Source organism: Malus domestica, chromosome 13, assembly GCF_042453785.1.
Source record: "Malus domestica chromosome 13, GDT2T_hap1".
In the NCBI taxonomy this organism is placed as follows: Eukaryota; Viridiplantae; Streptophyta; class Magnoliopsida; order Rosales; family Rosaceae; genus Malus; species Malus domestica.
The window spans coordinates 5,328,541-5,352,129 of NC_091673.1; the positions used below are offsets into that span (position 1 = coordinate 5,328,541).

Here is a 23,589-nt window from a genome sequence, read left to right on the forward strand (position 1 = left end):
TAATTGAAAACCAAATTACTAGAGTGCACTACTAAATAGAAAGTGATAGGAGTTAGTTACAATAGTAAACACTCCTAATCATAGCATAAAGTCTAGGTGCAGTCCAATAGGACAAGTACTAGTTATACAGTACCAGGAATGTCCTACTATTATTTAGATAAGTCAGAACTGCCGACGTCCTCAAACCACCAACAACAAGCTTACTTAAACCCTGGAGGGGCGCAAAACAGAAAACGTGAGTGGGCAAAAACAATTGTTTTACAAAATCATTTCATTTATCAACATATCTAACCCCTTGCTGTAAAACATGTATAATTTTCCCAGAATCAAGATATAAGCATATACATATATATGAAATCATAACAATTCAATTCATGCTTCACATAATCATATTCATATGTATGCCATGCCAAAATATAACAAAGTAAACAATCCAGGTAAGAATGATTTCATAGAAATATGATATGTTCGCCAGAACCCCTGCGGTAGTCTATACGTTTGAATTCATAGCTCAAAAGTCAATCTAGTCGGAGTCACTACAATGATCTATACGACAATATACTGCACATAAGTCGGAACCACTAAAAATGGGTCTGTACGACAAGACTGTGCACTTAAGTTGGATCCAATATGAGCATATCGTGTGGGAGGTGACGTAAATAAACAGGCATGTACTTCACATCTCTGGCTAAATCACACTCACCTTAGGTGCAGTTTTATGAGTTCAACATTATTCAGTCACATATCACATTATCGATGATTCATATAACCAAACATAACTTACCTAAACTTACCTGTGCCTTTACAGCACCACATTTATATATATATATATATATATATATATATATATATATGCAACAATGAAATGCATATTCAGAATATAAAAGCATTTGACATATTATTTCAAAGCGTACTTTCCTTAAAAAAATGCATTTATAGGAAATATATCAAGTATATAAATATATACTGAAAACAAAAGCCTACTCACTGGTATGTCGAAGGGTCGTAGCCCCCGAGTCGCCCGTGGATACGTTCGTCCTCGGGATAAGTCTCACCTATATGCAAATTAACTATAAAAACGTTATTTTAAAGCACATAAGCAAAAACTAGCTAATAACTTCTCATACATTGCTTAATTTTGGTATTTGAATATACCAACGTGACCTACACAACCTCACGAACATCGTGATATTTTTAAAATAATTTTTCTGTGGCTCACGCGCCCTCACGAGCGGCCCACATGCAGGCGCACTAACTGATTCCCTAACTGCCGTTAGGGAATATTCCGTTAAAATCTAATAGATTCTGTTAAAATAGACTGACAGCTTCAGCATATTCCGTCCAAACTGACGAGCCGTCATCTTCTCCGGCGAGTCACCGGTTGCCGAAAAACTGGGTAAAACTTTAAAACGTCTATTCTCGCTCGTTTCTTAACCATTTTTCATGAAATTTGTACCAACATGAAGCTAGGGACATCCACAATCACGTTATAATAGTTTTAAGACCTAAAAACTGCTACATTTTTCCTAGGGAAAGCTCGATAGTTCGGCTTACCTAGAATAGCTTCGATCTCGGCCCTCCAACATCCATTTCCTTCCAACGAAGTACCTCGAGACTCATGAGGACCTCCTTAAGCTTCCTGTGAGCTTGAAATTTCCAAAAATACAAGATTTAACGTTTGCATGAACAGTACCCCAAATCAGGGTTATGGTTTTGACGTGAAGACAAAGCTGTCCTTACCTGAAAATGGTCTAGATGTGTTCCTGAGCTTGCAAGGAACACGATGGTACCTTCAACGTCTTTGATCTACGAAGTTTGAATGAGTTTTGGTGTTTGTCCATACACAATGCTGAGAAGGAGAGAGAGAGAGTCTGAGAGATGGAGAGATAGCACGGGAGAGAAGAGAGAGAAAAGGGTATGGATGTGTGTGTGGTCCAAAAATACACACCAATCAAATTTGTTAATCCATTTGTTCTAATTGGGTCCAATTAGTTAGGAATTTAACTAATTGACCCAATTCCTTAACCCAAAACACAAACACACATCCAACGCTCAAGGGTAAATCTGTCTTTTCACAACCACGATAATTAATTCTCAGGATGGGCTGTGACACATACTCCCACATTATAAATTTATATATTCTGATTCGATCATTGTGGTTGTCATTTGACAATTAGTAAAGAAAAATAAGAAGGTTCAAATCACTATCAGGCAAACGTGTGCCAGAGCTTATGCTGGAATGGAAATTAGGATAAGAGGTTGTTCGTCTTTTATACACCCAACTTTTGAAGAATGATTTGTATAAAGAGTAAGTTAGGGTGACTAAATATTTGTAGACAAAAGTTAAAAACTAAAGGATATAGAAGTTGATGATTAGTTTATTACTTACATGTTGATAAACATGTTTATTCTTATTGGTGACATATCATTTAGTTTGCAAATTTAGTCTCCAAATTTAGTTTCCCTAGCATTACCCTTTATATAAAATGAGTTCACTAACACACTATGTTCTTTGTCCAATACTGCATTGCTAATACGGAATGCAGCAACGTCACGTAATTATGTATTGTAGCAACTTCACGTACGTATTGTTGAAAATTAGTCCCATGACAAGGAGAGATTTTTCAATGTGACCGGAATACGGGGTGATACATCACATGTCACTATGCAAATGATGGGGTATGTATGTTAAAAAGTTAATAACTTAAAATGTAAAAATTTTCATCACTTTTATAAAAAAATACGTGATATATTACCCCGTATTTCGATCATCCTGAAAAATCTCTCCATGACGTGTCATGACGAACTTCGGCCGCCACCGTTCGTACACAAGCGACTGGCACCAAAATATTCACAACTTTTTCTTCTGTACATCCACCAATTATTGTTCTTCTTGTCATTCACAATAACAAGTCCCTCAAAAAATTGCTGGCAGTGGTACCTGAAGCTGTTACAAGAAGTTAAAAAGAGAGGGACCACAATATTGTGTTTCTAATTTTTAGATTTAATTCTTTTGTTAGACATAATTGAGGAAATAAATGGATGAAATGTATATAAAATTGTACACACAATGATTATTAAAACTTAGAACTTGAAAACAATTTCTTTTTTCGTTTTCAAATTTTTGTTTCATGCATTCTTTTTCCTCCCTCCGTCTTTTTTGTCTATTTTTTATCTATACATTTTCTTTTTATCTTTAACAAGAATGAAAACTAAAAATTTAAAGTGAAATGATTATTAAATAGACTCTGTTCATGCATGCATATTAATTAACCTATTAACCGAAACATTGTATAAGACATATGTAAAATAAGCATTATGTTGATCAACTAAGTTGGATATATAGATCAACGACATGGGTGGGCATCCAACAAATTTGGTAGTTAGTCCTGATTTTATGATCATGACTCCCGCGATGAACTTGTTTTGACTATAAGAAAAAGTAATTGGGACCTCCCAAATCCTTATGAGCATATGAATTTTGTTTTATTTATATATATCTCAATTAACTAGCTTTAAGATCCATTATATCATAATATTTGAGAATATATATACTAAAGAGCTAGGAGCATTGACAGTATACAGGAAGTGCATATTAACTCGGATATATTTATGGAAGATAATTTTTTTTTTTGAAATGTTGTATAAACTTACACATTTTTTTTCAATTTGTCATATGAACTAAAATTTAAAGTAATTTTTCATATTAATTTTCTAAAATCATTAATTTGTCATCTCACCTAACTCTGTTAAGTTTTCCATCTAAAATAAACCATGCGCAATGCACATAACTTATGTTCAGAATTATTTCAAACTTTTGAGACCTTTTCACAAGGTTTTTATTTTAATTTTTATTCTTATACATACATACATACATACATACATACATACATATACATACATACATACATACATACATATATATATATATACACACACCTAGGGTGGGGAATAAATTGATTTAAGACTTTTGACATCCTTTTCACGAATTCTCTACTTTTCTTTGGCATGAATCCAAAACTTTTGGCTGGTAAAAAGAACATGTCGGGTTCGTTTCATACATTTATTGTCAACTACTAAAAAGGACATTAGGCTCACTAACATGAATTTTAACTAATTGCAAGCTTTAACAACCCATTGCTGTCGTCCATGTCCACAAAATAAAGTATCTGAAATGACTTTGAAATTTTCAAAATAATCTTGAAGGGGAGTGGGGAATTGGAGATTAGAGTGTTGAAAAATTAAAATAACTTGTATATCGAATGATGAAGGTCCAACATAAATTTTTAAAAGGTTTTGAGTCTCTCGACGCCCTTAATCTTCATTTTGTAATGAATATGTAATTTCTGATATAGAAGATCGATCTCTATGGTCGAAAGGTGTCAACTAATGTATCATGCATGCTGGCATTCATGTCGCGGAAGAAGTTAATGGCATTATTAGTAGGTCTTTGGTCACGTTTTCAATCTCTCTCTGAGAAGAGATCGAGGACCCGTGTTCTAGGTGTACTTTCCGTTAATATCAGTAATGTTAGATAGATCATTTAACTATATTTTACAGATTAAATGATGTGACGGTTGATATTTAGATTATTTCTTTAATAATTTAAAGAAGATCCAGTTGGAAAATTAGTTATTATTTTATTATTGTTTATGGTTTTTTGGTGGGCCAATGATATTAGAGTTTCTTGCTTGTTACAGATTTGGGTTTTGCTTTAGTTTTCACTATATATAGTAGTGATTGAATTAGTTTATTTTATCAAGTCATTCACAATGTAACATCTTGGAGTTTTGTAGCCATTTCGACATTCTTGTTTGTTTAATAATATTCTATTTTGGAATCTTGTTTGTGGCGCACTCTGATATTCAACTTGGTATCAGAGCATGTTTGATCATTTCGAGGTTTAATCTGCTTTTGATAAGTATATGTTTTTGTTTGTCTGTTTGCTGGGTATCAGTTTCGTCTCTAGGTTTGGATTTTCTTGTTTGAAAAAAAAAAATTAGTTGGAAGTCTAAAGCCAAGTCGCGTTGCTTGAAGCCCAGAACGCAGACCCTGTATCTGTCACAGTTCGTTGTCGCCTTTTGCCATAACCCAGACCTGAGAACCTCAGTCTTGGAACCTGTTGTCACACCTTCTGCTTCAGCCTGTACCACTTGAACCATCCTGACTGTGCTCAGCGCCGCCACCTAACACCATCCACTCACCATCTGCTTGAACCGCATTAGAATCTTACATCCGCTGCTCGACTCGAGAATCATTAACTCAAATCGAGTTCGCCCTCGCTCTATACTTTGCCGTAGTCTCGTACCCGCACCGACTAGTCTCGTACCCTCAATCGACTCTCATGAGTTGAATCTATTGAACCCACTGGAATAACCGCTGCACCATAATGCCATCGCCATCGAACGCTGTCACCACCACCTGCCGCATGCAACCAAAAGTCTCGCCGTCGCTGTTTGCACTTGTTCGCACAGAAAAAAGAAAGAAAAAGGAAATAAAAGAAGAAAAAGAACGAAAAAAAATAGAAAAAGAAAACAGAAAAAAAAAAGGAAAAAAGAAAAGAAAAAAAGGGTATAAAGCCCATAATATGTTGGGCTATTATGATTTGTTTGAAGGCCTTTAGTTAGGCCTTGTTGATTGAAGCTCTGTCAGCCTGGTTTGTTTAGGGCTCACATGTTAATGTGAGAATGGTTATTGCGGAGCTTGTCTTGCTCGTTTATCATGTTCGCCTAACAGAGCTTGCCTTGTCGTGTCCACCTAACGGAGCTTGCATCTGTATCTGCTTGTTGGCAAACTCATGACATGTACCGCCATGAATTTGACGGAGGGTGTTGGAAAATTAGTTATTATTTTATTATTGTTTATGGTTTTCTTGTGGGTCAAGGATATTGGAGTTTCTTGCCCACTAAGGATTAGGGTTTTGCTTTAGTTTTCACTATATATAGTAATGATTGTATTAGTTTATTTTATCAAGTCATTCACAATGTAACCTCTTGGAGTTTTGTAGTCATTTCGGCATTCTTGTTTGTTTAATAATATTATATTTTGTAGTCTTGTTTGTGGCGCACTCTGATATTCAACTAAACATCAACCATCACATTATTGGTTTGCAAAATATGGTCTGAAAGCATAATCTCCCTAGATTTTTCTAAGGAATATTATGCTCCACAAATTATTGTGTTCGGAGGATACAAACTTATACAATACGTACCCAATGAAATGATTCAACTTTAATAATTGCTTGATATTGGCGTCAGATGGTGATTAGTTAAGGACCCAATGCAAACAAAATGAGTAACTCAATCACATCTGCACTTGTCTCGTGAAAGATCAACATGGTTAACTCAAGTCTCAGACTCTCAAGTAGTATATTACTGATAACCCTTATTTTTTTCCGAAAACCACAAAGTCATTCCCACTTCAGTATTGTTATCATGAGAATGGCAAAGAGGTATATCTATTAAAAAAAGAAGAAAAGTACAATCCGTCAAAGGGGACATAAAGTTTAACCCTGACCGTAATAACAATCATATCAAACAAAACCTTAAACAACCAATACAAGATAAAGCAATGCCAACAAAAGATAACAGAAAATGTGAGAACACTAGAAAAGCAATAACGCAATGCTATTGTTAAACTATTAGATTGAGCTAGGGGTGGGCAAATGGGTCCAGGACCTGTGGGTAGGGGCGGGTCCAAAATTTCAGAACACAAAACGGGGCAAGGTAGGGCGGGTATACGAATTTAGCGAGGTAGGGTGGTTATTAAAAAAGGAGTGGACGGGCCCCGGTCCGGCCTGTTTCTAGCATGTCCTAATTTGAGTCAGAGTCAAATATCCATTCATTTATTCAGCTTCCTTTTCCCTCACTCTTTCAGTCTCTCATCCTGGCTCATTTCACGCACAGACATCGATCTTTCGTTTGTCCGCCACCATCATCATTAGACGTCGATCTCTCATCTGTCCACCACCATCATCACCCTCTCAGTCTGATTTCTCTCCCTTATTTTCTGAATTTCCTTCTCTCTCTAACCTTCACTTTGCAAAACCCTCTTATTTCCACCGAGAAACCATCACCTACAACCATTATTTTCCTGGCCAGATTCAAATCGGAACCACCAAAATAAGTTTTTGGGTGGCTTAAAGATCATGTTGTGTGCTTGCATGGAAGATCTGAAGTTGCGACATTGGTAAACTCTCGAGCCCGAGAACCTTAGGCCAACTCATCAAATTTTGGTGAGTCATTCGTCCAAATTCGTACCAATTTGTACATGTTTGAGTTATGTAGTGATGTATGTTGGGATTTGGGATGAAATTTGAGGGTTTTAACCTTTATTTCATCACTGTTAATTTCTCCAGAATTCGGATGGGAGACTCATCCAAATTATGGCGAATCAGAGACGGATTTAAACCCCAATTATAGAAATTATGAGCTTGTTGGTAAGTTTCTAGACTCTTACATGAATTTTGAATGGAATATAAGTGGGAATCGGGATTCTTATCCTCTGAATGCCTACGAGCATTTTTCCAAAAACCGGTCATAAACTCCAGCTGAGTTTCGTAGAGTTCGAAGCCAATTTCAACCCAAATCTTCTTGGATTGAACGTAATAGAATATTTCCATCATTTTTGGAAGGTTTTGATTTAATTTGGTGAAGGTATAGATCTGATTCTAACCTGGACAATTCCTAGATCTTTTTTGCCGAATCTGGTGAGCTCTGGTGATGTCAACGATATTAGACCCGTGGGCCGACCCATTTTGTCCCATTTCAAACGAGCCGGGTTATGTTCGGTTCCAAATTCACAAAATCCATTACCCGGCTCGGCCCGCCCCGTTACTATTTACAACAGGTAAGGTATGGTTCCTCTAAATTTGGGCCCGCCCCAGCTTGTGCCCATCCTTAGACTAAGCCAACCGGCCCGACCCTATTTAAAATATGTAAGGCCTTAGTCCAAGTGTTGACAAAATTCGAGCCTATGAACGGACCGCTCAGACGGGTTAAATTTTGGCTCGCAACCTATTTAACTAAAAAAAATATAATTTTTTAAAGTTGAAAATTGAACATAGCCACTCAGTACTACGGTATGGTGGTATTGTTCTTTACTCGGAAGTGAGATGTCTTAGGTTTGAATCTTGTAGATGGCAAATTCAATACCAAATTAGGCTACCCACTGTGTGCATTAGCCAAATTCCCCCTGCTCTTAGTGTAAAAATATCGATTTACTAAAAAAAAAAAAACATAAAACCTCTTATTGAATTATGATAAATTATTAATTGAACAAAAAATGACTTAATTTGTTAAAAGAATCTAGTAAATTGTACAAGTAAACAAACTAAATTAATAAAATCTATTTACATTGGGCCGAATGAGCTGGCCAGGGCCTCATATGCAAGGCCCAAACCTTTGGTATTTAAAAATATGACGAGTAAAGCCCGGCCGTATGACCAAGTTGGAGCAGTCCGAAGCCCACTTTTATTTTTCACCATTGGATGAAAATGTTAACTCAAATATTAAACAGTTGGTACAACATACGCACTCCACGTGGACCATGGGTCCCACCAATATCGGGTTATTCGACACATTGGCTATAGTCCTGGGTCCCACTCTTAAACCCTCGGGTTCCCTATAAAAGCCCAGTCTACCAAACGACCGCCATTCGTACGCTACTCCTTCGTCCTTAACTCTCAGCTGAGAAGCTTTATTCGAACAAAACGTGCCCAGAGTCCGCGTTCCGAGTTCCGATGGACTCGTCCTCCGCATCCTCAGCTCCTTCGGCTTCCTCTGTGCACTTAGCCATGGCGGCCTTCGTCGGCGCCTCCCTCATGGCCATCTCCGCCTTCTACATTCACAAGCGCAGCGTCGATCAGGTCCTCGAGCGCCTCATTGAGTTCCGCCGCAAGCCTAATCGAGTTTCCAGCAACCGCGCCGCGGTTGAAGCCGAAGAGGAAGAAGTTTACAACGATGACGAAGAGGAGCGAGGGTTTGATTCCGACGGCGAGGTCGCTGACGTGGCAATTGATCGGAAGATGCGGCCGAGGTCGGTGGAAGATAAGGCTCTTCACTCGTATAGGATATCTTCTTCGCTGCCCAATGTGGCTATGAGGAGCGGCGGTTGGGTGGAAGAGGAAGCTAGGTTCGATCGGCCACCCAATTTTGGATCTCCAGGGGTTTCTTCTTCGTTGGACAAGCTCAATTTCATTCCCTCCGGGCTTCCGCTTCTTCGGACCGATCAGAGAAACGGTTTGCGTTCTCAGCTTCCACTTGTATTTCTCAATATTTTAATTTAATTCTCTTTATTTTTTATTTTAACTTAGGTGGGTATTCAATTGAGAATTTGAGAGACTTTAATGGATTTCCATGGATTTTTACAAAGTGTAATTGATTTGTAAAGATTTCATATAAAATTTTGATTCAATTCCCTCGAAATCTCATGGAGAGATGAGATTTGTGGATGCTTAAAATACCCTACAAAATCTCTCCAAGTCCTCTAATTTCTTAACTTTATCAAATTCTTTAAAATCAATTTCTAATTGAATGCACCTGAAATATTATAAACTTCTTCAAAATCCTAATTGAATACATCCAGATTTCTAAGGATTTTAATAAACTATCTTAAAATTCTAATTGAATACATCTTGAATTTTAGAGAATCACTTAAAATCCTAGATTCATTAAAAGAATTAAAATCCCTCAAAATCCTAATTGAATACATCCCCTTAAATTGCAGACATTTTTCATAGGAAATGATATTTTCAGAAAATTACTTTTTTTTTTTGGTAAAATGTGACTAGGATTGGAAATGGACGCCAACTTTCAAAATATTGTAGGTAGAAAATGGATTAGTCACGAAGAAAACTGCATACTTTCAATCTGGGATAAGAAGGGATAAGTTTCCAGCTTCACTAATCCATCTTCTACCTTCAAATTGGACAAAGCTTGGAACTTGGCATTCATTTCTTCTTGAATTTAGTGAGCTATCTAATCCAATCCAATATTAGGCATCAAATGTGGCCTCTAGGGTTTTGGATACTTGATCAATCCCAATTAGCATTGTGTTTTTATTTCATCTTGCTTTTTGTAGGAGACGGTCAGTCTGCTACTCACTCTAGTACCAATACAAGGACACCAATTGGTAGGCTAATGACTCCGAGATCCCAGGCTGGAAATGCCCTCGAAAGTATTGGAGACTCCGACGAGGAAGGAACTGAGTATGCAAATGAAGATGACGATATTTTCAACTACGGGAATGCAGATGCTTTAGATAATTCCATAACTGTATGTGTGCCTTTAATCCTAGCTTATTTTTTCCTATGCTTTGCCTTGATGCTTATTGGAAAATGATCATTATTTTATATTTTGTTTTTTGTTTTCAGTCAGTTTACCAAAATGAAGGTACAGATGTGAAGGCTTGAAAGCAATGGTGCAAACCAATAGATTCAGACAATTACCTGGTCATGCCATGTTCATAAAGAATCCATTCTTGACAATGACGAAATAGATACTGTAAATAATCATCCTATAATGAATGCCAATACTGTACTTATCATAAAGTAAGAAATGTAGAAATTGCCTGGAACCTTTTTTGAAATGAGAACTGTAGTGTGTGTACGGCTAAAATATCAACAGATTGTACTGCAGCACATAAGAATCTCTCTATACATGATACATGTTTACTTTGCGTGGTATATGGCCTTCTTGATGAAACAAAAGCATCTAGAACCAACCCATTTTACTAGTAATTGGATTTGCAGGATGTAAATTCATACCTTCAAAGTTCTTCTGCACTTCTACATAAAAGTGATGTTATGAATTTTATACTAGGTCAAATGTATCAAATGACATTAAGTGAAGCAAAATCTGTTGTGGATCGTCAAGGTGATGGAAAGGTAGATACAACTTCAGCACACTTGGTGAAGAAGGATCTAAATTTTACCAGCATACCAATGACTTCATCAATGCATGGTAATTCCAATGACTTCATTAATGTTGCAGCATATTCGATTCTGACTTTGTAATCATAGAAAGGCTGCTTTTGTGGCAAGTGAAGTAAAACACACATTTAGTCATAACCTATGACGAAATATATCATTGAATGATGGCTAATAACTTGTGATTCCATTGTGATTTTTTGAAACAATTATGTTCAGAGTCAATAAGCAAAGAAGAAGAGGAAGTACATAAGATGATTCGAGAATGCTTGGATCTGCGTAAGAGGTATCTTTACAAGGAAGAGGTTGCTCCATGGATGGTAGCTAGGCTAGACTCTATTGCACCAGAGAAGAAAAGTGACCCATTTCATTTTGATCCTGTGGAAGCATCAACTGTGAGTCATTCTCTGCTCATTTATAATGTTTCCTTCCTTCCTTGCAGCATGTAGAATCTGTAGGGATTTTGAGTGTCCAACTGAATTATTTTGTCATTAAGTTTTTGTTTAATTCCTTATTTCTTTCAAACTTTTCTTGCAGCATTGCTTTAGGATGGAAGATGGTGTCATACATGTTTATGCGAGTGAAAAGGGTAAGCACTAAAATTTAATTTGTAGTTTAGTAAAAGTGATACATTATTAGGTGTCTGACTTTGTCAAATGGGCTTACTCTTGTGGGAGTATTTTTAGCTACTTGAGCGATGAAATCTTGCCTTCTAAGAGCTTACCTTTTACTAGAATTTATTTTCTGCAGACCCTGTAGATGTATTCCCTGTTGCAAGTGCAACGGAATTTTTCACGGATATGCATTATCTTCTGAAAGTTATGTCTATTGGAAATGTTCGCTCTGCATGCCATCATAGGTTGCGATTTCTTGAGGAGGTTGGTTCATTAAATTTGTGTTTGTCTTAGCATCTGTTTTTGGTCTTTATTTATGACTTGTCTGAACATCATGCAGAAATTTCGTGTTCATCTGTTGCTAAATGCGGATATGGAATTTTTAGCTCAGAAGAGTGCACCACACCGTGATTTTTACAATGTTAGAAAAGTTGATACACATGTGCATCATTCTGCTTGCATGAACCAGAAGCATCTCCTCTCATTCATCAAGTCAAAGCTAAAAAAAGAACCTGATGAGGTAGATACTTATTCCCTTTATAGTTGTTCGTTTACTGAACTTGCTTTGAATATTTGTTTCAGCATTGTTATTTTTGGTCATGGATTTAAATTGTAAAGAGAAGCCATGGCCATTTGGTTTCTCAACAACAGTTAAATTTTACTTCCTTACTATGCTGCACAACTTAAACTGGGCAGGTTGTCATATTCAGAGATGGAAAATATCTTACACTCAAGGAAGTTTTTGAGAGTTTGGACTTGACAGGGTACGGTTAACCTTGATCGTGTTATAGGTATCTGTCAATTATAGACTCTATCTCTCTGTAACTGACGTGTTTTGCATTTTAGGCATGACCTGAATGTTGACTTATTGGATGTTCATGCGGATAAGAGTACTTTCCATCGATTTGACAAATTCAACTTAAAGTATAATCCATGTGGACAGAGCAGACTTCGTGAGATATTCTTGAAGCAGGACAATCTTATCCAAGGTATGATCACAATGAATGTGAAGCCCTTGATTTCAGTAACTTCATATACACTATTTTCTGCTGGGAAGGATATGCATCTCAAAATCAACTGCATCCTAATGCAACGCAACATATGTTGCACCGTTCTCTTCATCTTATTCTATTCCTTTTGCTCGTGTCTCACAAAGTTGGTTTGATTATTTGTAAAAATTGCAGGGCGGTTTTTAGCAGAAGTAACAAAAGAAGTTTTGTCAGATCTCAAAGCCAGCAAATACCAGGTTTTTTATTTGAACTTTTATATTTACTTTATATGGTCTTGGAAAACGTAAATTATCTGTTCAGGTCTCTCTCTCTCTCTCTCTCTCTCTCTCTTACCCTCTCCCCCTCCCTGTGCTAATTTTAGTAAAGTATTTCTCTAAGTAGGTTATCATGTAATGGTATGTTTTGATGAATGCCCATAAACTTCAGGAAATATTGTACTTGTATGAGTTATTTATAAAGAAAGATTGTTAGTAAACTTTTTATATCATTCATCTTTTTTTCAGATGGCAGAGTACAGGATTTCAGTTTATGGAAGAAAACAAAGTGAGTGGGATCAGTTGGCTAGTTGGTTTGTTAACAATGAAATTTATAGTGAGAATGCTGTCTGGTTAATACAGGTATCTAAATATTTCTTATTTTATCTTTTTCTTTACTTTCTTTTTCTGTTCTGTTGTGTGAGTGGTCAACTGTCTGTCTGCCCTGCGGATCTTGTACTATTGATGGCTTTTTTCTTACTGCGCTGGGCTCATATCATTAGATATAGCCTGCGCCTATTTGTGGTTGGAATTTGGCTTATCAATATGCACCTATTTTACATGACCTCACAAGGTTTAGTAATAATCAAAATTTGCAGCTACCACGGTTGTACAATATCTACAAAAAGATGGGAATTGTCACCTCTTTCCAGAATATTTTAGACAATGTGTTCGTGCCACTCTTTGAAGCTACAGTTGATCCAAACTCCCATCCTCAACTACATTTGTTCCTGATGCAGGTTGGTCAATCTTCTGGATACATAGATGCCACTTATCCATTAGAAATACAATTTTAGAGTTGTGCTAGATGGTTTTGTGTGTCGAGAGAATTTCATGATCAAATCCCCTGAAATAACTTAAATGATGGTTTTAGTTGGGTAAAAGACTCTTAAATCAAGAAAATATTATGTTTCCTATGCTTGAATGAACATGCATTTACCCAAATACTCAAAGTGAAGAATTCTACAAAAAAACTGGGTAGAGGTCTGTAGTATCGACAGTCCGTAGTTTTACAACGTAGAAGGTGATAACTTCTAGCAATCATTTACAATAAAGGATGAACCTTCTATACCCTTAAAGTCATCCACCATAAATTTCCAGCCGATGGGAATCTTAATACTTGTAGCTTTACAATAATTATACCAGATGTGTTAACGTGGCAATCCATTTGAAACAGGTGGTGGGTTTTGACATTGTAGATGATGAAAGTAAACCAGAACGCCGTCCAACTAAACATATGCCAACACCATCAGAATGGACTAATGAATTCAATCCTGCATACTCTTATTATGCATATTACTGCTATGCAAACTTGTACACTCTTAATAAGGTTAGCAACTTCATACCCTTTTAAATGAAATCAATGATCAATTATAGTTGGGTGATATTGAAATTGGTTTCGCTCTCTTGTTTTCCTTTGTTTCAGCTGCGTGAATCTAAAGGAATGCAAACAATCAAATTTCGGCCTCACTGTGGAGAGGTTATTGTCTGCAGCCTAAACTCAGGTATTACTCTTTAGTGATGGTTGTGATCTCATGATTGTTATGTCATACAGGCGGGTGATGTTGACCATTTGGCTGCTGGATTCCTTGTATGCCATAATATCTCGCATGGGGTTACTCTTCGGAAAACCCCTGTTTTGCAGTATCTGTATTATCTGGCACAGGTTAGCTCTTGTGACTTGATTCGCTTATTTGTCCATGCCATTTAGTTTCATTTCCAATTTGCTATTGACCTTTGCTTCTGCGTTATATGTGATATCAATACAATTAGTAACCACCTCTAAATGTAGGTTGGATTGGCAATGTCACCTTTGAGCAACAATTCCCTTTTCTTGGATTACCATCGCAACCCCTTTCCTATGTTCTTCCAACGTGGTCTAAATGTCTCACTTTCAAGTGATGATCCTCTCCAAATTCATTTGACAAAAGAACCACTTGTGGAAGAATATAGTGTTGCAGCACAGGTTTGTTGATTTATATCTTTGCCAGTCTTCATAGTCGTGGCCGTGTAATGTGCATCTTATCAAATCAGTGTGATGCAGGTATGGAAGCTCAGTGCTTGTGACCTCTGCGAGATAGCTAGAAATTCTGTCTATCAATCAGGATTTTCACATGTAGCAAAGGTGAGGAAATTTACCAAAGGAAAATTCTGTGTTCCTGAGAAATATGTACCATCCAATTATACCTTAAAAGGCTTTCACCGTGATTAATTCCTTTTTTCTCCTCGTGCAGGCGCATTGGCTTGGTAGCAAGTACTTCCTGAGAGGACCTGAAGGAAACGATATGCAGAAGTCAAACGTGCCCCCTTCGAGGATTGCCTTTAGACATAAGGTAACTGTTTATGGTTAACTTCTCCAAAGTCCGTCCGTCCCTCCCGCTTCCACTTTTTCATGGTGAATGATCCGCTTTTTGCAGACTTGGAAGGAGGAAGTACAGTATATCTTTTCAGGAAAAGCGAGGTTTCCGGAAGAAGTAGATCCATGAAGCAAATGTACCAAAGTGTTGCTTCTTCCTGGCAGTCCGATTCCAATGGAATGACGGTGCTTAGTTAGCGCCGACGTCAAAACTTCCCCAGGCCCTTGTTCAGCTGATTTTGAACCGAAATTGGGCGGTACTAATTTAAGTCGCGCACAAGTTTTGAAGGAAGAAACGTAGGGGAAAGTATTGATCCAGTTTTGTTCTAGTCTGTAGGCGTTGGCTTTCTATAGGCTCCGAGTCCCTGGAAATCATCCTCTGCCACTGTTAACGAAACCTCTACCATCAAGCTTTAAGAAACCAACCCTAATTATATTTGATTGATGTGTTATCGTAATGTTTATGATGTTTGTCTTCCGATTTAGATTCCCATATTTTTGTGTTGCAACGATTGTAAGCTCCGGTGGACGCACAGCCGGTGCCTACAACGGTTGCAAGTAAGTTTTTCAGGGCTCCATGGTCCGTAAATTAGGATCGGATCTATGTGAATGAGGATCCTCTCCGGATCCTCTTTGTGAGGATTAGAGATTCTTAAATCGTGTTTGTTTATCGTACATCGTGCGGTCAGAAATTATTTTAAATACTTTTATTTAAAATTAAATATGAATAGTACTTAACGAAAATTAACTGCACGATATACGATGAATAAACACGATTTGAATATCTCCTAAATCCTCGTAAAGGGATCCTAAATCCTCGTAAAGGGGATCCGGAGAGGATCCTCCTGGCATTTCTCATCAGTGGGAAGAACTAATCACAAATACAATGTTCAAAACGGTTACATTCGGTGTCAGACCGTCAAACCACCAAATCCTAAGTCACTCTTTCACTCATCCAAATCAGAAAACATTCAAAAACACACAAAAAGGCGAATGACACTTTACTGCAGTGTCAAACAAATAATAGGTCTATGTATTTTAGCGAAAACAATCATTACAACTAATAGTTTAGGTTGCTGACATTATCTTTTGTCAGAAAGAAAATTTAAAAGACGTTACTATTAACACTTTAAAATTTGAAAAATGCTAAAGAGATTTTCTCAAAGTGAAACTCTATTAACTTTCATCTACTACACAGTTTAACATTAATTTTTCACGCTAATATTATAAAAAAGTGTACAAAATATTGAGTTGACAATAAATCTATAGAAAATCCTACTGTTAGGAGAATCTCCTTAACATTTCTTTTAAAATTTTAATTATATATTTTTAAAGAGAAAAATAGCTGAAATGTAACATCCCACATCGCCCAGGGGAGTGATCCTTAAATGTATATTCCCATCCCTACCTAGCACGAGGCATTTTGGGAGCTCACTGGCTTCGAGTTTCGTAGGAACTCCGAAGTTAAGCGAGAATGAGGCTAGAGCACTCCCAGGATGGGTGACCCACTGGGAAGTTGCTCGTGAGTTCCAAAAAACAAAACCGTGAGGAAATGGTAAGCCCAAAGCGGACAATATCGTGCTACGGTGGTGGAGCAGGCCCGGGAAGTGGTCCGCCCCGGGCTGGGATGTGACAAATGGTATCAGAGCCAATCCCTGGCCGGAAGTGTGTCGACGATGACGTCGGGCCCCTAAGGAGGGTGGATTGTAACATCCCACATCGCCCAGGGGAGTGATCCTTAAATGTATATTCACATCCCTACCTAGCACGAGGCCTTTTGGGAGCTCACTGGCTTCGGGTTCCGTAAGAACTCCGAAGTTAAGCGAGAAGGAGGCTAGGTCACTCAGTGGATGGGTGACCCACTGGGAAGTTGCTCGTGAGTTCCCAAAAACAAAACCGTGAGGAAATGGTAAGCCCAAAGCGGACAATATCGTGCTACGGTGGTGGAGCAGGCCCGGGAAGTGATCCGCCCCGGGCTGGGATGTGACATGAAAAGTATACAATTTTTGGAGTAGCAACGTATTTACCCATAAAAATTGTGTTTCTATTGTGCCCCAAACTTTTTATTAAGGGCAATATTGTAAACTCATCTTCTAGGGATAATACTTAGAGGTTAAGGGAAAACTGTTATAGCACGTTTACTAATCCGTAATCAAATTGAGAGGAATTGAATTGAGTAGGAATTAGATTGAGGAGGAATTGAAATGAGGTGGAATCAGAATCAGATCCCAAAAACAAAACCATGAGGAAATGTTAAGCCCAAAGCGGACAATATCGTGCTACGGTGGTGGAGCAGGCCCGGGAAGTGATCCGCCCCGGGCTGGGATATGACATGAAAAGTATACAATTTTTGGAGTAGCAACATATTTACCCATAAAAATTGTGTTTCTATTGTGCCCCAAACTTTTTATTAAGGGCAATATTGTAAACTCATCTTCTAGGGATAATACTTAGAGGTTAAGGGAAAACTGTTATAGCACGTTTACTAATCCGTAATCAAATTGAGAGGAATTGAATTGAGTAGGAATTGAAATGAGGTGGAATCAGAATCAGATTCCTGTCGAAGTTGTTTACTAAAACTGTACAAAATCGGAATACAATTCTATAAAGCTGTTTACTAATTCAGCAGAATCGGAATATAAACCAATATGATTACTAAAATGCCCTTGTCTCAAATCAAATATTTTATATACTTTTTTTTTATAAAATTTGATATAGTATATAATAGTAAGAAAAAATTAAATTGCTTTTTTATTTCATAGACATACTAAAATGATTTTGTTTATTTTTTTATAAATTTAATTATTGACTTTAATATCTAAATTTTCTCGCTCAAGTTGTAGTTTTTTCTCTTCGACATATGTATGGAGTTGTGCATAATGTGAATGAGCATAAAATTATGCTTAATGAGCTAGAAGGATATGGAAAGAAATTGTTAGGAGTTGGGTGAAAAGAAAAATAAGTCTAGGGTTAAAAGGATAATCTTGGAAATAATGAAAGTGAGTGAGGGCATAAAGGGAAAAAAATTATCATTCCGATTGCTTGGGCAATCCGGAATCCAAATACCTTGTATATGTTGGGAATCCAAATCCTCCAATTTCAGGAATTGGATTCCATTTTTTGTGTGGGCCCCATGCACTTTTGATTCCTCCCAATTTTAGTAAACACATGTATAATCCGTAATCGGAATCGAATTCCTTATTCTCATTCCGATTACGGGTTAGTAAACGTGCTATTAGTTTGTTATGATAAGATTTCTCTTAGTTGGAAAGTTGTTATGACATAGTTAGCCTACACAATTTGTATATATACTAAAAGTGTAACTTTATTCATTTGTGAAATGAAAACATATTTTCCTAATATGGTATCACCCGCCGACATCTCAAGACTTCTCTCTCTTCAATCCAAAATTTCCCGCTTCTATTTGCGTGCTTCTCTCTATGCTTTCTTGCATATTGATCGTCTTCGATCTTGATCGTCTCTGAGTTCTTCTCCTCTATGTCTTTCTCACCAGCCTCTCCTTCATCGGCATCGGATTCTCATGTTCTTCCTCTGACTGCATCCTCAAACCCTAATTCTTCAAACTCTGCTTCAATTACAATTCAGAACATCAACTCTATGGTTTTGATTAAGCTCACCACTACCAATTACATAATATGGAGTGCTCTCTTTGCTTCAATTTTTCGTCAATATAATCTCACAGGTTTGATTGATGGCTCTTTGTCGGCGCCATATTACTAATTCTTCAGTAAATCGCATTCTTAATCTGGCGTATGTTGCTTGGTTTGATAATGATCAAAACATTCTCATCTGGATCAACTAACTCTCTCTGAATCCCTAATTCCCTATATTGTTAAAGTTTCCTCAGCTCAAGAACTATAGGCCAAATTGGAGTTGCGTCTTACCGCCTCATCACACTCTCAAATCCACAAACTCCAATCTCGCCTTTGCAGTCTCACCAAAGGCGATCTCAATGTTGCTCAATATCTACAATGCACTGAGGAAATCGTTGATGCTCTTGCTAGTACTGGTGCTCCATTTGAAGATTCTAAATTAATCTATGTGATTCTTCATGGCTTACCTCCAAAATTTGACTCTTTTATGGATGCAATTCAATTTTGCCTTGGTTCCACAACAATTGATGAGTTACATGGTTTGCTTCTCAGTAAAGAGATCCAACTGAATAATCGCAAGCAAAGTGCACCAGTGTCATCCTTTCAGGCCTACAACACCTCCATTAGTATTTTTCCTCTGCCTGTTCACTTTACCTCTCAAGGATATGTTACTCAAAACTCATCTTCTTTCAACACTCCAAGCCGTGGAATGGATCAAAATTTCAATCGAGGCAACCACAACAATCGTGGAAATTTCAGGCTAAATAATAATCAAAGGTTCAATAATTTCAATCGAGGCAACAATCAGCGTTACAATCGTGGAGCTCGGTCTAATTTTTCATCCAATAAGAAACTCTCTTGTCAAATATGTTGTCAACTTGACCATGAAGCTTGTGATTGTCCTCATCGTATGGATCCTCACTATAATGGCAAGTCATCTCAATCGGCATTGGTTGCCAGCACCTCTAATCTTTCTCCTACATGGATTATTGACTCCGGTGACCAACAATTATGCCACTCTCTAGAATCCTAAAGCTTACACAGGCCATGAACAAGTGTACATTGGTGATGGTAAAGGTTTGCCTATCACTCACTCTGGTTCTTTTTCTATTAACAATTGACATAGCAATTTTGCACTCTAGAATGTGTTATATATGCCTGATTTGAAACATAATCTACTCTCTACAAATCAATTTTTAATTGATAATCACTGCTCCATGCATCTTTATCCTTCTCACTTCACTGTGAATGATCTTTCTTTGGGGAGAATGCGTTTTAAAGGTCATGTCCAACATGGTTTCTATCCATTTCATCACTCTTCTCAAATTGTTGACAAGCAGATTGCACTCACTGCTACCACAAAAGCTTTAAGGAACCTTTGTTATAGACGATTGGGTCACCCTTAGTCAAGATTATCAATAAACTAGTTTCTCATTCTTGTATCTTAGTTTTACAGAATACAAATAAATCCTTTTGCTCAGATTGTGCATTAGGAAAATGTTCTAGACTACCATTTGTATCCCCTACATGTACCACAAGGGAATCACTAGAACTCATCCATACAGATGTTTGGGGACCCTCACCTATAGTGTCTCAAGATGGTTTCGGTAGTATGTCATATTTGTGGATGATTTTACCAAATATTGTTGGTTTTATCCTCTGAGATATAAGTCTGATGTACTATCCATCTTCATGCAATATGTTGATGCACAAAACCGGAGGTCTTAGAACAACGTAAATCCGATCATGAATCTGCAAGAAATGTAAATAACACAAGATGTATTGTGGTTCACCCCAAGGTTTGGGCTACGTCTACACTGATATTGTATTTATCTGAGAAGTGAGGGAGAGAGATTCAGAGCCTATGAGGGAGAGAGTTTCTGAGGGTGAGAGGGCCTAGGAATTGGCCTCCCCTAATTGTGAGGGTGATGGGTCATTTTATAGAATAAAGACTCCTCACTTATTACATATTTGCCCCTTCCTTTATTACATAATTACATTTAAGTCCCTCGAGTATTTATACAAGGTCTAAATACGAGGCCCTAAATATGGTATAAACAGTAGTTCCTCAAGTCTTCAGCCAAAAGAGTCTTTTGGCTGGAGACTTGAAATTCAGTCCATGTGTGGGCCGAAGTAACTAGATGTTGTCTTGAACTGATGCTCAATATGAGGCGGTGCTCAATCTAGAATGATGCTCAACTAAAAGTAGCACACGCTGCGAGGCTGCTCAGTTCGTGGCTTATGTTGCCTTGGTTGGCTCGGCCTGTGGTGTTTGAAGGTGAGGGAGTCACTTTTATAGAATAAGGGCTCACTCTTCAATACATGGATGATGGGCTATAGTTGATGTTCTCTAATGATGGTGAGGGAGTCCCTTTTGTAGAATAAGGGCTCGCTTCTCAATACATAAATGATGGGCTATGAGTGATGCTCGCGGAGAGACGGTTGCTTAGCTGGCGGCGATGCTCTCTAACGAAGGTGAGGGAGTCCCTTTTATAAAATAAGGGATCGCTCCTCAGTACATGAATAATGGGTTAGGAGTGATGCTCGTGGCGAGGCGGTTGCTCAGCTGGCGGCGGTGCTCTCTAACGAATGTGAGGGAGTTCCTTTTATAGAATAAAGGCTCGCTCCTCAGTACATAGATAATGGGCTAAGTCCCCCAAGTATTTTCCATGAGGCCCAGTTGAGGCCCAATATATGGTACATAATGTAGTCCCTCAAGTCTTCGGTCAATAGAGTCTGTTGGCTAGAGACTTCAAATTGAATCCATGTATGGGCCGAAGTGGTGGTTGTTCGGAGGCAGTATTTGTATACCTTGCACTGAAGCTTTGTAGGTGAAGCTTTGAAGCTAGGGCTCTGTAAATGACGCTTTTGAAGCTAGAGCTCTGTAAATGAAGCTTTTGAAGCTGATTAACATGAGTGATGCTCATGAATGTTTATGTTGATTGACATGAGTGATGCTCATGGATATTGTCATGAGTGATGCTCATGAATGTTAACATGAGTGATGCTCATGAATGTTGACATGAATGATGGTCATGAATGTTTATGTATGATTGTCATGAGTGATGCTCATGAATGTTTATGTATGAATGACATGAGTAATGCTCATGTATAATTTGGAGTACTGGGTGTACTTTTGATCACCTGGTTGGTGGCATGAAGGAGAGTACGGGTTGTACATTTCATCACCTGGTTGGTGGCATGAATGGCTAGTTGCCAAATGATATTAGAGTACGGATTGTACATTTCATCACTTGGTTGGTGGTAATAGCGGCAGGTTGCCGAATAATTTTAGAGTACTGGGCGTACTTTTGATCACCTGTTGGTGGTAATAGCGGCGGGTTGCCGAATAATTTGTGGTCCTGGACGTACTTTTGGTCACCTAGTTGGTGCTATTTTGGGCTTATGGGTCTTCGCCCTTCATATAACATTCCAGCCCATTACTTTGGGCTTGCCCTTTTTTTTTTTTTTTTTTTTTTTTTTTTTACCCTCTGATGGGGTTATACAGATATCTCTGAAAGGTACGAAAAATAAATTACATCACTCAAAAATAAGAAAAATAAATTACACCATTCTGGTGGGGTGTTTATTCCTTACTTTTGCAGTGTTTGTGTTTATTCCTTACTTTTGCTTTTCTCTTTTCCGCCGCACCTTTCTTTTGCTTTTGTGTTTTCTCTGCAACTTTGAAGCTTGCCTCACTTGAAATGACGAATGGGGGTGACAGCTTGCAACTCCCTCTTTTGCTTTTGTCGTTCTCTTTTCACTTTCTCAAAAAATAATTTCACATGGCATTATCCTTTTGCTTTCTCACATCCATGAAACCGCGAGCACAACTTTCTCCTTTTGCTTTCTTTAATTTTTCAATTAACCATTTTCCCCTCACACAGTCCATTTCCAGATCTCTACTTTCATCATTGGTTTTTCTTGATTGATGTTCCTCTGCAGATTTTGAGCTTGAGATCCACCGAGCACATGGAGGGCCATCACACGGTCACTAGGCTCACCCACCTTGACCAGAGCCCACGTCAGCAGCAGCGCGCGGGTCGGCGAGTGAGAGTGAGAAAAGCAAATCTGATTGCTCTCCTAGAATGTACCGATCATTTAGATTTGAGGTCTCATCTGCATCTAAGATGGAGGAAGTCAAGCTAGCAATTTTGTAGCAATTACACAGCCCTGTTGATGCTTCACTGCTGCTGTTGCTCTTGGCAACAGCCATACCAATATCCCGTTCCTCAACCATGCTGAAGAAGCTACAAAGCATATCGGAGAGCGCGAGGTAGAAGACAAGCTTGAAAGAGAACTTGCGAAGCTCTTTGAAGAGGACATAGCAGAGAATGATGAAACCCGACCCAACGAACGATAGGTTCGCCGCTTCGACGTTTACTGCCATCAAGAAGTGGTAATCGTACGTCGTCAGACCTCTGGCGACTTACCCCGTCGTCGCCATTTTCTTCACCCACTCTTTTTCGTCGAGGCTGATCTTCGGGAATCCTGAGCCTCTGACTTTGTTGACGCACTTTCCTTTGCTGCAAGCCTCTGACCTTGTCAGCCACGGGCATCCGCTTCGACAACCCACGAGAGAAGCAGCTCAGGCTGTGGGAGCGCCGACGAGGCGACTTCAGATTAACCGTAACTGAGTCTTCCGGCTTGAGCCAGTGGATGATGAACCAGTGAGAAAGTGGTATCTGTGTCCAGATCTGATGATGCACATGCAGCAGCAGAACCCGGAATTTTCCCTGGTGGAGACAAATCCACCATTGGCGGCGCGGCATCACAGAGGTTTTTGGTGGGGACAAGACCTCGAGCACATACGA

At 38.2% G+C, this 23,589-nt stretch overlaps 1 protein-coding gene and 1 long non-coding RNA gene across 3 annotated transcripts; one reads left to right on the forward strand and one right to left on the reverse strand.

Moving 5' to 3' along the window:
* LOC139190291 (uncharacterized) lies at positions 1-1,887 on the reverse strand. 2 transcript variants are annotated; one of them, XR_011574410.1, is made up of 4 exons: positions 1,741-1,887; positions 1,555-1,646; positions 989-1,055; positions 1-211 (listed from the first exon to the last, which is right to left on the reverse strand). It is a non-coding gene; the product is annotated as an uncharacterized lncRNA (long non-coding RNA). The 2 variants fall into 2 exon arrangements; XR_011574411.1 differs by having other exon boundaries at positions 989-1,070.
* Positions 1,888-8,647: 6,760 nt separating this feature from the next.
* Positions 8,648-15,619, forward strand: LOC103414308 (AMP deaminase-like). Its single transcript, XM_008352706.4, has 20 exons — positions 8,648-9,239; positions 10,081-10,274; positions 10,373-10,391; positions 10,821-10,961; positions 11,147-11,322; positions 11,465-11,516; positions 11,678-11,805; positions 11,882-12,061; positions 12,238-12,305; positions 12,388-12,530; positions 12,726-12,787; positions 13,055-13,168; positions 13,405-13,545; positions 13,983-14,135; positions 14,232-14,285; positions 14,361-14,471; positions 14,598-14,771; positions 14,850-14,930; positions 15,040-15,138; positions 15,223-15,619. Exons 1-20 carry the CDS (start codon positions 8,741-8,743, stop codon positions 15,289-15,291), a joined length of 2,658 nt encoding a protein of 885 aa, XP_008350928.1. The 5' UTR covers positions 8,648-8,740; the 3' UTR covers positions 15,292-15,619.
* Positions 15,620-23,589: the final 7,970 nt, after the last annotated feature.

Bases quoted from the DNA above. Each gene is read 5' to 3' on its own strand.
- LOC103414308 (XM_008352706.4), top strand. From the start codon at position 8,741: ATGGACTCGTCCTCCGCATCCTCAGCTCCTTCGGCTTCCTCTGTGCAC. The intron at 10,962-11,146 runs GTAATTCCAATG...AATTATGTTCAG, and splicing joins AATGACTTCATCAATGCATG to AGTCAATAAGCAAAGAAGAA. The intron at 14,286-14,360 runs GTTATTGTCTGC...TATGTCATACAG, and splicing joins TTCGGCCTCACTGTGGAGAG to GCGGGTGATGTTGACCATTT.